The 16269-nt window shown below is 49.8% G+C and overlaps 1 protein-coding gene across 1 annotated transcript in view; it reads left to right on the forward strand.

The window, feature by feature from the left end:
• cct7 (chaperonin containing TCP1, subunit 7 (eta)) overlaps positions 1-16269 on the forward strand; it is a 51115-nt gene that overhangs the window by 30839 nt on the left and 4007 nt on the right. Inside the window, exons 10-11 of the mRNA XM_072497750.1 lie at positions 3287-3419; positions 12147-12353. Coding sequence (XP_072353851.1) covers positions 3287-3419; positions 12147-12353 — 340 coding nt within the window. The remainder of the gene's footprint in view (positions 1-3286; positions 3420-12146; positions 12354-16269) is intronic.

Consider the following 16269-nt stretch of genomic DNA (forward strand, 5'->3'; position numbering starts at 1 on the left):
AGCTTGGAACATGGGAACATAGGAATGAGGAACAGAAGTAGGCAATTCTGACCATCGAGCCTGCTCCGCCATTCAATCAGATCATGGCTGATCTCTTTTCTGGTCTCAAATCCACCTCCCCACCTGTTGCCCATATCTCTAACCCGTTTTTAAAATCAGAAATATATCTATCTCATTCTTGAAGCCATTTAATGACTCGGACTCCACCACAATATGGGGCAGCAAGTTCCACCAGTTCACCACCCTCTGCGAGACGTAGTTCCTCCTCATCTCAGTTCCCGGATGAGGTACCCAGGTGGCACTGCCAAGGTGCCAGTCTGGCAGTGACAAAGTACCCAGGTGACACCAGCAATGCCAGGGTGCCACCCTGTCGGAGGCCGGCCACCGGTGGACCTCTGATCGTCTGGGAGACCCCCCCCCAATTGCCATTCCGCCTGGTCCCCATTTGTGTGGACCAGTGCTGAACAGCACCCAACTGTAGTCTCCTCAGCCATGCCGATAGATGCCAGCTTTTAGTCACTCGTGCACAAGGACACACGGGTCACTTTGGACATTCACACTTACAATCTCTCATCATGTATGAAATACTCTGCCTTTCTGGTTTTTTTCTACGAAACTGAATAACTTCACACTTATTCCCATTATATTCCTCCTTTCGTGTTCTTGCCCATTCACTTAGCCTGACCAAGTCTTTGCATCCTCCTCACAACTTAGTTTTGGGGAAGAAAACAAGGATAGGATAAATCATAACTGCAGATCTAGAATCCCTACAGTGCAGAAGGCGGCCATTCGGCCCAATGAGTCTGTACCGACTCTCCGAAAGAGCACCCTGCCTAGACTCTCCCCCGTAAACCCGTAACCCCACCTGACCATTGAGCACTGAGGGACAATTTACCATGGCCAATCCACCTAACCTGCACATTTTGGAATTTCTATGTACATAGAACATAGAATTGCTACAGTGCAGAAAGAGGTCCTTCAGCCCATCGAGTCTGCACCAACCCTCTGAAAGAACATCTTACCCTTTTAAAAAAAAAAAATGAATTTAGAGTACCCAATTCATTTTCCAATTAAGGGGCAATTTAGCATGACCAATCCACCTATTCTGCACATTTTTGGGTTGTGGGGGTGAGACCCACACAGACACGGGGAGAATATGCAAACTCCACCCGGCAGTGACCCGGGGCCGGGATTGAACCTGGGTCCTCGGCGCCATGAAGCAGCAGTGCTAACCACTGCACCACCGTGCCGCCTTAAATAACACCGTACCTTGGTCCACTCCCCCACCCTATCCCTGTAACCCCAACTAACCTGCATATCTTTGGACTGAGAGGAAATCGGAGGAACCTCTCACAGATTCGGGGAGAACGTGCAAACTCTACAGATACAGTCACTCGAGGCTGGAATTTAACCCGGGTCCCTGAATCTGTGAGGCAGCAGTGCTAACCGCTGAGCCACCGTGCTGCCCATATCTGGGTGGCTGGCATAATCTTAGAAATATGGGGAGCTAATTTATTTAGGAGGGTAGGTTTGAGTACTGAATTGAGGTAGCATTCGAAAACAGTTATGGACAGGGTACTATTTACACTCCGGCAATATGAAAAATGGGATGGTCTGAGAGTCCTTACAGGATTGTGACAATGGAGGAATGCCTATTGCAGTGTGTTAAACAGTTAGCCGCTTGGGCTGGAGATAGTATCCATTCTATACAGGTGGGGTGAGGGTTTCTTCATGTTAAACAGTGAGGGCTCCTAACTTAACGTGATTCAGGAACATAGGGCGTAGGCTGTTCGGCCTTTTTAACCTGCTCTTCCATTTGATATTCTGTATGGTCTCAGCCTGGATTTCAGTAAATATGGGTTAACAGCACAGAGCCATGCTGTAATTTGAGTATTCTTTCACCAGCATGAGCATTCCTCACTTTCACAGCTGCAGCCTTCATATTCAGAAAGATGGTTTTGAAACTTTCAGCCAGTGACTGTTATCTTTATTGTCACAAGTAGGCTTACATTAACACTGCAATGAAGTTACTGTGAAAATCCCCTAGTCGCCACATTCCAGCACCTGTTCGGGTACACAGAGGGAGAATTCAGAATGTCCAAATTATTTAACAGCTCGTCTTTTGGAAGTTGTGGGAGGAAACCGGAGCACCCGGAGGAAACCCACGCAGACACGGGGAGAACGTGCAGACTCCACACAGACAGTGACCCATGCCGGGAATCGAACCTGGGACCCTGGAGCTGTGAAGCAACAGTGCTACCCACTGTGCTACTATGTTGCCCTTTCCAAGAACAATACAGCACAGGAACAGGCCCTTCGGTACTCCAAGCCTCTACTGGTCATGATAACAACCTTTGCCAAAACCCTCAGCACTTCCTTGTGCCGTCTCCCTCTATACCCATCCTATCCATGTGATTGTCAAGATGCCTTTTGAATGCCGTTAATGTATCTACTTCCACAACCTCCCTAGGCAACGTGTTCCAGGCACTCGCCACCCTCTGCGTAAAAAAACTGACTCTCACATCTCTAAACTTTGCCCCACGGACCTTAAACCTATGCCCCCGATGACTGACCCCTCCACCCTGGGAAAGAGTGCCTGCCCATCCACTTTATCCATGCCAATCATAATCTTGTAGACCTATCGGGTCACCCCTCAACCTCCGTCTTTCTAATGAAAACAGTCCGAGTCTATTCAGCCTCTCCACATAGCTAACACCCTCCAGACCAGGACCAGACTTGACCTCCCTCATACAAAACCTTGCTGTCTCTCGCTAATAAGACCATTCACTTCCAAATGTGCATAGATAGATCCTATCTCAGAGAATCTTCAACAATTTCACTATTACTGATGTCAAGCTCACTGGCCTATAATTACCCGGATTATCCTTGCAACCATCTTAAATAACGGTACAACATTGGCTATCCTCCAATCCTCCGGGATCTCACGTGTGGCCAACGAGGACACAGAGATTTCTGTCAGAGGCACAGCGATTTCATCTCTTGCCTCCCTCAGTAATCTGGGATAGATGCCACCTGGCCCTGGGGATTTGTCTACCTTAATGCTCTTTAACACACCTAACATTTCCTCACTTGTAATAACGACCTGTTCTAAAGTGTTTACACATCCCTCTGGTACACCACCAATCAACGTGTCCCTCTTGTGAATACCGATGCAAAATACTCATTAAGGACCTCAACTACTTCCTCTGGTTCTACACGTGTTCATTGTTCATGTTCATTGAGTCGGCAACAGAATTGTGACCTTTTCTTTTCCCCCGCTCTCCAGATACAACTTCTTCACTGGGTGCCCCAAAGCCAAGACCTGTACGATCATTCTCCGAGGAGGTTCAGAGCAGTTTATGGAAGAGACTGAGCGTTCCCTTCATGATGCAATAATGATCGTTCGACGGGCTATCAAGGTGAGGAAATAAGCAATTGTGAGGGTGTGGGGGTTGAGCCACTGAGCCCTCCTGAATTCGGTCTTGAGTACTGTGAGTAAGTCCAGAGATTTCGGGCAGGTTAAATAAAGCAGCAAATTCACAGCAGACAAATTAACATACCAAATTGTTCGGCAATAATTGCAAAATATTGCTGGAAATCTGAAATAATCACAGGTCGGCGCAACATCGAGGGCCGAAGGGCCTGTACTGTGCTGTAATGTTCTATGTAGAACAGAAAATGCTGGATAAACTCAGCAGATCTGGCAGCATCTGTGGAGAGAGAAAAACACAATGTTTCGAGTCCATTTGATCCTTCTCCAGAACTGAAGAGGGATAAAAATCTTATTAATTATATACTGGGAGCATGTGGGGGGTGCGGGGGGCAAAATGGAAAGTCAGTGATAGGCTGGAACTACGGGGCGATTGGCCTGTGGATGTAAGAACAGTTCTATTAATACATTCTGCTATCCTACCGTTGCCATTATTAACACTTCAGTCTCTAATGGCACCATTAACAGCCATTTTGACTTACGACTATCACTTCTTCCCATTCCCCGCTCCAGTTAATCACATTTCTATCCCTCTTCACCCCTGTAGAAGGGTCAGTAGAGTTGAAAAGTTGTTTCTCTCTCTCGTTCTCTCTCTCTCCACAGACCTACTGAATTTATCCAGTATTTTCTGTTTTTCCTTAAGACTGGTGATACATCGGGGCCAGCTCTAACACCCATGACAATGCCAGTGACTGACTGAATCCAGGACAATGTCTCCAGAGCATGTGCACATTGTGTCAGGGGCATATTCACCTGTGTAGAGTCTAGATTTCTATAAAAACGCTGAGCAAAAAACTTATTTGGTGTGTGCCCATGTGAGAACATTCCAGACTGAGAGTGCAGTGAAGGTTGGCAAGTTGAGTTGAATTTTTAATTAAGCTCAGTTCTCTGTGCAAGCTTGCTGCCTCCTTTCTTGAATGTGCCTTTCTTTTACATGCTCAAATCCAGTCATCATAGAATTTACAGTGCAGAAGGAGGCCATTCGGCCCATCGAGTCTGCGCCAGCTCTTGGAAAGAGCACCCTACCCAAGGTCAACACCTACACCCTATCCCCATAACCCAGTAACCCCACCCAACACTAAGGGCAATTTTGGACTCTAAGGGCAATTTATCATGGCCAATCCACCTACCCTGCACATCTTTGGACTGTGAGAGGAAACCGGAGCACCCGGAGGAAACCCACGCACACACGGGGAGGACGTGCAGACTCCGCACAGACAGTGACCCAAGCCGGAATCGAAACTGGGACCCTGGAGCTGTGAAGTAATTGTGCTATCCACAATGCTACCGTGCTGCCCATCAGTCATAGAACGATGCCAAACCAAGGAAGGCCATTCAGCCCATCGTTCTGATCCAGCTTTTTGGGAAAGAAATCTAGTTAGTCCCATTGCCCTTTTCTTTACTGTGTAGCGCTGCGCTCGGTGAGATGCCTCCATTTGTATACTGTATAGTGCTGCAATTGTTTTTCCTGTCAAGAATTTACCCTAGTCCCATTAGAAATCATACAGTGGTTCCAAAGTAGAACGAGACCATTGACCTGAAGTGTCCATGTTAGCCTCTGAAAGAGCTATTCAGCGAGTCCCACTCCCTACAATTTTTTTTCTCTTCAGTCTCTTTTTCAAATTCCCTTTGGAAGCCCCAAATGTATCTGTTTTCACCACATTGTCGGGCAGTAGGCTCGCCACATTGTCAGGCAGTAGGCTCGCCACATTGTCAGGCAGTAGGCTCGCCACATTGTCAGGCAGTAGGCTCGCCACATTGTCAGGCAGTAGGCTCGCCACATTGTCGGGCAGTAGGCTCGCCACATTGTCAGGCAGTAGGCTCGCCACATTGTCGGGCAGTAGGCTCGCCACATTGTCAGGCAGTAGGCTCGCCACATTGTCGGGCAGTAGGCTCGCCACATTGTCAGGCAGTAGGCTCGCCACATTGTCAGGCAGGAGGCTCGCCACATTGTCAGGCAGCAGGCTCGCCACATTGTCGGGCAGTAGGCTCGCCACATTGTCAGGCAGTAGGCTCGCCACATTGTCAGGCAGTAGGCTCGCCACATTGTCAGGCAGGAGGCTCGCCACATTGTCAGGCAGTAGGCTTGCCACATTGACAGGCAGTAGGCTCGCCACATTGTCAGGCAGGAGGCTCGCCACATTGTCAGGCAGTAGGCTCGCCACATTGTCAGGCAGGAGGCTCGCCACATTGTCAGGCAGTAGGCTCGCCACATTGTCAGGCAGTAGGCTCGCCACATTGTCAGGCAGTAGGCTTGCCACATTGACAGGCAGTAGGCTCGCCACATTGTCAGGCAGGAGGCTCGCCACATTGTCAGGCAGTAGGCTCGCCACATTGACAGGCAGTAGGCTCGCCACATTGTCAGGCAGGAGGCTCGCCACATTGTCAGGCAGTAGGCTCGCCACATTGACAGGCAGTAGGCTCGCCACATTGTCAGGCAGGAGGCTCGCCACATTGACAGGCAGTAGGCTCGCCACATTGTCAGGCAGGAGGCTCGCCACATTGTCAGGCAGTAGGCTCGCCACATTGACAGGCAGTAGGCTCGCCACATTGACAGGCGGTAGGCTTGCCACATTGACAGGCAGTAGGCTCGCCACATTGTCAGGCAGGAGGCTCGCCACATTGTCAGGCAGTAGGCTCGCCACATTGTCAGGCAGTAGGCTCGCCACATTGTCAGGCAGTAGGCTTGCCACATTGACAGGCAGTAGGCTCGCCACATTGTCAGGCAGGAGGCTCGCCACATTGTCAGGCAGTAGGCTCGCCACATTGACAGGCAGTAGGCTCGCCACATTGTCAGGCAGTAGGCTCGCCACATTGTCAGGCAGGAGGCTCGCCATATTGTCAGGCAGTAGGCTCGCCACATTGTCAGGCAGTAGGCTCGCCACATTGTCGGGCAGTAGGCTCGCCACATTGTCAGGCAGTAGGCTCGCCACATTGTCAGGCAGTAGGCTCGCCACATTGTCGGGCAGTAGGCTCGCCACTGTCAGGCAGTAGGCTCGCCACATTGTCGGGCAGTAGGCTCGCCACATTGTCGGGCAGTAGGCTCGCCACATTGTCAGGCAGGAGGCTCGCCACATTGTCAGGCAGTAGGCTCGCCACATTGTCAGGCAGGAGGCTCGCCACATTGTCGGGCAGGAGGCTCGCCACATTGTCGGGCAGTAGGCTCGCCACATTGTCGGGCAGTAGGCTCGCCACATTGTCAGGCAGTAGGCTCGCCACATTGTCAGACAGGAGGCTCGCCACATTGTCGGGCAGTAGGCTCGCCACATTGTCAGGCAGTAGGCTCGCCACATTGTCAGGCAGTAGGCTCGCCACATTGTCAGGCAGTAGGCTCACCACATTGTCAGGCAGTAGGCTCGCCACATTGTCAGGCAGTAGGCTCGCCACATTGTCGGGCAGTAGGCTCGCCACATTGTCGGGCAGTAGGCTCGCCACATTGTCAGGCAGGAGGCTCGCCACATTGTCGGGCAGTAGGCTCGCCACATTGTCAGGCAGTAGGCTCGCCACATTGTCAGGCAGTAGGCTTGCCACATTGTCAGGCAGTAGGCTCGCCACATTGTCGGGCAGGAGGCTCGCCACATTGTCGGGCAGTAGGCTCGCCACATTGTCGGGCAGTAGGCTCGCCACATTGTCGGGCAGTAGGCTCGCCACATTGTCGGGCAGTAGGCACGCCACATTGTCGGGCAGTAGGCTCGCCACATTGTCGGGCAGTAGGCTCGCCACATTGTCGGGCAGTAGGCTCGCCACATTGTCGGGCAGTAGGCTCGCCACATTGTCGGGCAGTAGGCTCGCCACATTGTCGGGCAGTAGGCTCGCCACATTGTCAGGCAGGAGGCTCGCCACATTGTCAGGCAGTAGGCTCGCCACATTGTCAGGCAGTAGGCTCGCCACATTGTCGGGCAGTAGGCTCGCCACATTGTCGGGCAGTAGGCTCGCCACATTGTCAGGCAGTAGGCTCGCCACATTGTCAGGCAGTAGGTTCGCCACATTGTCAGGCAGTAGGCTCGCCACATTGTCGGGCAGTAGGCTCGCCACATTGTCAGGCAGTAGGCTTGCCACATTGTCAGGCAGTAGGCTCGCCACATTGTCAGGCAGGAGGCTCTCCACATTATCGGGCAGTAGGCTCGCCACATTGTCAGGCAGTAGGCTTGCCACATTGTCAGGCAATAGGCTCGCCACATTGTCAGGCAGTAGGCTCGCCACATTGTCAGGCAGTAGGCTCGCCACAATGTCGGGCAGGAGGCTCTCCACATTGTCAGGCAGTAGGCTCGCCACATTGTCAGGCAGTAGGCTCGCCACATTGTCAGGCAGTAGGCTCGCCACATTGTCGGGCAGTAGGCTCGCCACAATGTCGGGCAGTAGGCTCGCCACAATGTCGGGCAGGAGGCTCTCCACATTGTCAGGCAGTAGGCTCGCCACATTGTCGGGCAGGAGGCTCTCCACATTGTCGGGCAGTAGGCTCGCCACATTGTCGGGCAGTAGGCTCGCCACATTGTCGGGCAGGAGGCTCTCCACATTGTCGGGCAGTAGGCTCGCCACATTGTCGGGCAGTAGGCTCGCCACATTGTCGGGCAGGAGGCTCGCCACATTGTCGGGCAGTAGGCTCGCCACATTGTCGGGCAGTAGGCTCGCCACATTGTCAGGCAGTAGGCGGAATGTTCCAAATGCTAATCGCTCGCTTTGTCAGAAGTATTTATGAACATATGGAAGAGGAGCAGGAGTAGGCCATTCGGCCTCTTGAGCATGCTCTACCATTTGATAATATCGTGGCTAATTCAGCCATGATAATAGATGGGAGATAGTAACCTCACATCTACAACCCACCCACCGCCAATAACCTATCACCCGCTTGCTTACCAAGAATCTATCCAGCTCCGCCATTAAAATTTTCAGACTGGTTCCACCGCCTTTTCAGGAAGAGAGTGCCAAAGACTCGAGACCTGCTGAGAGAAATTTCTTTGCCTCGTCTACATGTTAAATGGCCAACCCCTTGTTTTTCTAACCAGTGACCCCTCATAGATTCTCCCACAAGAGGAAACATCTGCTCCACATCCAACTGGTCGATGTCCCTCAAGATTTTATATGTTTCAATCAAGCCTCTTAACACTTCTAAACTCCAATGGATACAAGCCTAGCCTTTCCAACCTTGCCTCATAAAACAGTCCACCTATTTCAGGTATTAGTCTGGTTGATAAATCCTCTCTGATTTGCTTCTATTGCCTCTACATCCTTCCTTAAATAAGGAGACCAAGGCCCTGCCCCTTGGCGGGCCTGCCACGCCCCCGACCATTTGGGTGCTCCAGTGACCTTCTAGCAACTCTCTTCTCTTGTGCCCCCCCCAATTACATCTGCTCTCAGTTGATGGAAACCAGTAGTGATTCCTGATGGCCTCACACTTCGGAGGCGGTGAATCTCCGAAGCTGGGAAACTCCGGCTAAAACCCGGGAATGCATATTTAAATGAGTTTAAATACTCATTTGGCACTGAACCAGATTGCGTCCACTGCCGCAGGCCGAGAACATTGCCTTCCGTTTGGCTCTCGGCGTAAACCCCGTTTAGGGGCGCTCCCACAATTCTCTGGTCTCACTAGTGCTCTATAACTGAAGCATAACCTCCCTACGTTTGTTTTCTATTCCCCTCGCAATAAATGATGGCATCCTATTCGCTTTCCTAATTATTTGCTGTACCTACGTGCTAGCCTTTTGTGAATCATGTACTAGGACACCCAGATCCCTCTGCATCACAGAACTCTGCAATCTCTCACCATTTAGAGAATAAGCTTCTCTTTTATTCTTCGAATCAAAATGGACAATTTCACATTTTCGCACATTATACTTTACTTGCTAGATTTTTGCCCACTCACTTAACCTATCTATGTCCATTTGTAGCCTCCTTATGTCCTTCACAACTTACTTTCCTACCTATCTTTGTGTCATCATCAAATTTAGCAACCATCCCATCCATCACTTATCCAAGTCAAGTCATTTATATAAATAGGAATCAGTTCAAGTCCAAGCACTGATCTCTGTGGCACACCAATCGTTGCATCTTGCCAACATCAAAAAGACCCATTTATGCCTACTCTCTGCTTCCTGTTAGCCAGCCAACCTTCTATCCATGCCAGTATGTCACCCCCCTATAACATGAGCTTTTATTTTCGGCATTAACCTCTGATGTTTGTCTTCCCAAATGCCTTCTGGAAATCAAATGACAGTGCATCCACCGGTTACCCTTTATCCACAGCACATGTTACTTCCTCAAAGGATAACCAGCAGGTTGTCTTTTCACGAAACCATGTTGACTCTGCTCTATTACAGTGAACCTATCCAAGTGCTCTGCTATAGCTTCTTTAACAATAACTTCTAACCTTTTACTGTTGACAGATGTTAAGCTAACTGGCCTGTAGTTTATCTGCTTTCTGTCTCCTTTATTGAATATGGAGTTTGCTGTCTTCCAATCTAATAGACCTTATGGGACCTTATTTCTTCATATCCCATTTTGCAATCACCGTAAGTCAGTGTCTTCGAGTCGTCACTTCCCCAACCCTTCCCCAACCCTTCCTTTCTCCAACTACTCTGTCTCGATCTCTCATGGTTTTGAACAATTCTATCAGATCTCTTCATCTTCTGTAAGCAGATTGGCAGCACGGTAGCACAGCGATTAGCACTGTTGCTTCACAGCATCAGGTCCCAGGTTCGATTCCTGGCTTGGGTCACTATCTGTGCGGAGTCTGCACGTTCTCCCTGTGTCTTCGTGGGTTTCTTCCGGGTGCTCCAGTTTCCTCCCACAAGACCCGAAAGACGTGCTGTTAGGTGAATTGGACATTCTGAATTCTCCCTCTGTACCCGACCATGCGCTGGACTGTGGCGACTAGGGGCTTTTCACAGTAACTTCATTACAGTTAATGTGAGCCTGCTTGTGATAATAATAAAGATTATTATTATAATTTATGTGAGCTTAATTAAGGAAGGACATATTTGCCTTACACTGGAGCAGCAAAAGTTCACTAATAATTCCCGTGATGAGAGGATTTTCTGTGAGAAAGTTGAGGGAGAATGGACCTAAACGTCCTGCAGTTAAAATAATGAGAGGTGATCTCATTGGAGTGTATACTATTCTTAGAGGAATTGACAGGGTTGATGCTGAGAATCTCCCTGGCTGGAGAGTGTCAGAATCTGGAAGTAGGGCTCACAGTCTCTGGATGATGGGTCACATGTTTAGGACTGAGGTGAGAAGACATTGCTGCACTCCAAGGATTGTGAAGTTTTGAGATTTTCAAACCGAAACACCTGGGAAGTGGGAATCTCCTGTCTGAGTATATTCAAGGCTGAGATCGATTAGAGTTCTGGGACTCAGTGATTCAAGGGACAAAGGGATAGGACGGAAAGTGGAGTTGATTCGGAATATCAGCCATGATCTCATTGAATGGCGGAGCAGCCTTGAGAGGCTGACCTATCAAAAAACTGATTCATGACTTCACTAATTCTTAACGGCAGCACGGTGGCTCAGTGGTTAGCACTGCTGCCTCACGGCGCCGAGGTCCCAGGTTCGATCCTGGCTCTAGGTCACTGCCCGTGTGGAGTTTGCACATTCAGGTTAGGTTGATTGGCCATGCTAAATTAATTGAGTACTCTAAATTTAATAAAATGACTTCACTAATTCTAGACTTGACCTTTATGGGCGTGAGCTTGATTTTGATAGATTTTAATAAATTAACATGTACTTACCAGCCTTGATGCTGTAACGTCTGCCCACACCTTATCCCACCACCCGGACGGCATGATGTGCCTGCGCAAATTGCGACTGAGTCGTGGTAACCACGCTAGGGGTGCAGAGTTAAGTATGGAGGAGCCAGGAGCGAACGTTCTGGGGAGCCACATGGGTGGGGTGGTGATGTTGTTCACAGTCTTGTTCAATGCGGCGAGTAAAGTCGACTATGAAGCCTGTGAGTATCACACCGGTTTTCTCATCTGAGCCAACACTACTAGGGTGGCACGGTAGCACAGTGGTTAGCACAGTTGCTTCACAGCTCCAGGGTCCCAGGTTCGATTCCTGACATGGGTTACTGTGTGTGCGGAGTCTGCACGTTCTCCCCCTGTCTCTGGGTTTCCTCCGGGTGCTCCAGTTTCCTCACACAGTCCAAAGATGTGCAGGTTAGGTAGATTGGCTGTGCTAAATTTCCCTTAATGTCCAAAAAGGTTAGGTTGGGTTACTGGGATAGGTGTGGGGTGCTCTTTCCAAGGGTCGGCGCAGACCGATGGGTCGAATGGCCTCCTTCTGCACTCTAAATTCTATGCCTATATTTTTGGTAAGATTCAGTCCATTCTTTTTGCGATAATTGATAGTTTCATGATCACCCATCACTGAGACTAGCTTTAAATTCCAGATTTTATTTATTGAATTCAAGTACCACTTGTGCTTTGGTGGAATTATTTGAACCCAAGTCCCCAGAGCCTTAGCCTGACACTCTGGGTTAGTCTGGTGTATGTTCATCTTGCGAATCCCCATGCTGCGGTGTGGGCCCATCTTGTTGCATTATTCTGTTGGCATATCTTGCTTGTCATTGTGGTCGTGTGAGTCTCGGCAGTCAAGAAAAGTATTTAGCCTGGCGCTGGGATAGTCGGGTGTTTGATCTGTAATTCCTTTGTATTTGCAGAATGACTCTGTTGTTGCTGGTGGAGGTGCTATTGAGATGGAAATCTCCAAATACCTGCGAGATTATTCCAGAACCATTCCTGGCAAACAGCAGCTGCTGATTGGGGCGTATGCCAAGGCCCTGGAGATAATCCCACGACAGCTATGTGACAATGCTGGCTTTGACGCCACGAACATCCTCAACAAGCTGCGTGCCAAACATGCTCAGGTAAGGACAAGCTCTCTGGCCACCTCCCCCACAGTGCTGTTACTCCAGCACAGTCTGTCACTGAATCTTCTCGAGTTTCATTACATGTGCCTCTCACAGATTCTTGCCATTTCCCGTTGATTGGTTGTTGCCGATCTCAAACATTTCCTTTCCCCCCGGAATCTCTCAATCTTTACTATGCAATAGGCGGCCATTCAGCCTATTGAGTCTGCACTGGCTCTCTGAAAGAGCACTCTACTTAATCCCACCCCCACCTTACTCCTGTAGCCTTGCACAGTCCTTCTTTTCATCAAACCTGCCTCCCCGATCCACAGAACATAGAACATAGAAAAACATACCTCTTCATTCACCTGAGGAAGGAGCAGTGCTCCGAAAGCTAGTGTTTGAAACAAACCTGTTGGACTTTAACCTGGTGTTGTAAGACTTCTTACTATAGAAAGATACAGCACAGAACAGGCCCTTCGGCCCACGATGTTGTGCCGAACCTTTGTCCTAGATTAATCATAGATTATCATAGAATTTACAGTGCAGAAGGAGGCCATTCAGCCCATCGAGTCTGCACCGGCTCTTGGAAAGAGCACCCTACCCAAGGTCAACATCTCCACCCTATCCCCATAACCCAGTAACCCCACCCGACACCAAGGGCAATTTATCATGGCCAATCCACCTAACCTGCACATCTTTGGACTGTGGGAGGAAACCGGCGCCTGTTCGGGGAGGCCGGTATGGGGATTGAACCTGTGCTGCTGGCCTTGTTCTGCATTACAAGCCAGCTGTTTAGCCCACTGTGCTAAACCACCCCTTCTTTAGAAAGGAGAAAGGATTATCATTTAAAGATGAAAACAAAATGTGGCCATTTCCTCCAGAGAGCCAGTGGGAATTTAATTAGCTGAATCAATTCCTTCTTTACAGCCTCTCTGCGTCTTAGACCTGCGTCTCCTTCACCCTCTTTCTCCCACCCTGGGAGAGTACTTATACATTTGGGTGATAGACTATAAGGTCACGAAGGAGTCCACACCAAGTAGTTCAAAGAAACCTAATTTATTTACAATAACTATTATAAACATCATAGAATTTACAGTGCAGAAGGAGGCCATTCGGCCCATCGAGTCTGCACCGGCTCTTGGAAAGAGCACCCTACTCCAGGTCAACACCTCCACCCTATCCCCATAACCCAGTAACCCCACCCAACACTAAGGGCAATTTTGGACACTAAGGGCAATTTATCATGGCCAATCCACCTAACCTGCACATCTTTGGACTGTGGGAGGAAACCGGAGCACCCGGGGGAAACCCACACACACACTTAGGAAGTTCTTTCCAGATTCTAACCAACATCTGGATGAAAAGAAAATTCCTCACATTACTTCTACGCCTTGAAGTTAAAATCACCAAAAATTCTCCTCCTACACCAAAAAGGGTCGAGAAATTCTGTGTGGTGCACAGGGATTCCCTTGTGTCCCTGACTCCGAGACAGACTTAGGTGGGTGCTATTTGGATCAAACTAATTTTTCAAGTTAATCACTGGCATAACCCATATCTTCCATTAAGATTTCATTTACCTATCACTCAATAGCTCTACTCACGGGTCAGGCTTTTTAAGTAGAATAAGTAAACTTTATAATAACAATTCTTTCAAGTTATCAACTTAAATTAAGTTTATTTTCAAAATTAAAAGATTAAAACTATTTTTAAAAAAGGATATAACCGATCTTTTTCTTTCGATGCTTCGGACCAGTAGTAAGACCTTCAGGTCCTCCTTGTCAATCATTATTCTTTTAATCTTGGGTCTTCCGATGTTTTTTCTGGGCTGGTTTTTCTTCTTTCTTTCTCCTGCTCTTTATTTATTTCTTCATGACCTTGTTCTTTGTAGCCGCTGGCACTTTGTTCGCTTTGCGGAGCCGTTCGCCCAGCCTCCGCACGCCATTGGCTTTTTTCTTCTGCTCCGGTCGTCGGCTGCCTTCCTCTCTGGCTGCCTTTCTCCAACTCAACCCCTTTCAACTGCTCTTAACTGCTGTTATTTTTAAAAATAACGGCCCCTGCGAGCGCCAGCGCGCGCCTGCCACTCGCGCTGCCAACCGCTGCTTTTCTTCAAATAGCAACGGCCACCGTGAGTCCCAGCGCACGTCCTTTTCCAACCAAAACATTTTCAAACAACAAAGACTCCCATTGGGATCGACTCCACACACACCTGCAGATAAAAATAGTGGCCAACCATCTTTTTCTCCCCCGCAACATGGTCAAAGACTTGACATGATTTTTTTATTGAACGGCAGGCAGATGAGCTTCAAGGCACTGACTGGTGACATCCCGTTCCTCTATAGACACCAGCACAAGTTGGTCATCCGCTCCCTTCGCCCAACATTGGTTCCCCAAACAAAAACCCCAAGTCCTCCCAGGACAACACTCACGGCCCAAATGCCACATTTTTCCATTTTTCATTACAGCCTTTGGTCATTACTCTGAATCTATGCCCTCTAGTTTTTGGTGTCCTTTGAGTGGGAACAGTTTCTCACTATTTACCCTGTCCATGACCCTCAGGATCTTGAATACCTCCATCAAGTCTCCTTGCAGCTTTTGTATCTTCAGGGAAAATAGACCCAATCTCTCTTTCGATCCTCATTGCTATAGTTATTTATCCCTGGAATCATTCTTGTGAATCTCCTGTGTACTCTCTCCAATGCTTTCATAACCTTCCCCAAGCAAAGTGCCCAGAATTGGACACACTACTCCAGGTGAAGCCTAACTAGTATCTTCCACAAGTTCAATATGACCGTCTTACTCCTGTACTCAGTGCATTCAGTAATAAAGCTTATCTCGGACCAGAATGAATATTGAACCTTAACAAGCTGAACCATTTGAGATGGAGGAGCTCAACCGAGGCTGGAAGAAAGTGGGGTTCTGCATTGCTGGCCCCGGGGTTAGGGTGGGGAGAGGTAAACTGGGGTGCAGGACTCTGGGTCAAAAGCGTGGCAAGTTCAGGTGGGACTCTGTGTGATTGGGAGAGGGGAGCAGGACAACAGTGCTCTGGGCTGTAGGTGGGGCTCGGTGTGTGATGGGGAACGGGTCTGGGCTGGAGTTGGGGTTCTGTGTGTGATGGGGATCGGGTCTGGGCTGGAACTGGGGTTGTGTGTGTGATGGGGAACGGGGTCTGGGCTGGAGTTGGGGCTCTGTGTGATGGGGATCAGGTCTGGGCTGGAGTTGGGGCTGTGTGTGATGGGGATCGGGTCTGGGCTGGAGTTGGGGCTGTGTGTGATGGGGGTCGGGTCTGGGCTGGAGTTGGGGCTGTGTGTGATGGGGAACAGGTCTGGGCTGCAGTTGGGGTTCTGTGTGTGATGGGGATCAGGTCTGGGCTGGAGTTGGGGCTGTGTGTGATGGGGATCGGATTTGGGCTGGAGTTGGGGCTGTGTGTGATGGGGGTCGGGTCTGGGCTGGAGTTGGGACTGTGTGTGATGGGGAACAGGTCTGGGCTGGAGTTGGGGTTCTGTGTGTGATGGGGATCAAGGGACCGGGTCTGGGATGGAGTTGAGGCTGTGTGTGTGATGGGGAACAGGTCTGGGCTGGAGTTGGGGCTCTGTGCGATGGGGAACGGGGGAAGAGGTCTGGGCTGGAGTTGGGGCTGTGTGTGTGAGGGGGATCGGGTCTGGGCTGGAGTTGGGGCTGTGTGTGTGATGGGGAATGGGTCTGGGCTGGAGTTGGGGTTCTGTGTGTGATGGGGTTCGGGCCTGGGCTGGAGCTGGGGCTGTGTGTGAGATGGGGAATGGGTCTGGGCTGGAGTTGGGGCTCTGTGTGATGGGATCAGGTCTGGGCTGGAGTTGGGGCCCTGTGTGATGGGGGTCGGGTCTGGGCTGGAGTTGGGCCTGTGTGTGACGGGGAACAGGTCTGGGCTGGAGTTGGGGTTCTGTGTGTGTGATGG

The sequence above is a fragment of the Scyliorhinus torazame genome, chromosome 3 (genome assembly GCF_047496885.1).
Source record: "Scyliorhinus torazame isolate Kashiwa2021f chromosome 3, sScyTor2.1, whole genome shotgun sequence".
Classification (NCBI taxonomy): Eukaryota; Metazoa; Chordata; class Chondrichthyes; order Carcharhiniformes; family Scyliorhinidae; genus Scyliorhinus; species Scyliorhinus torazame.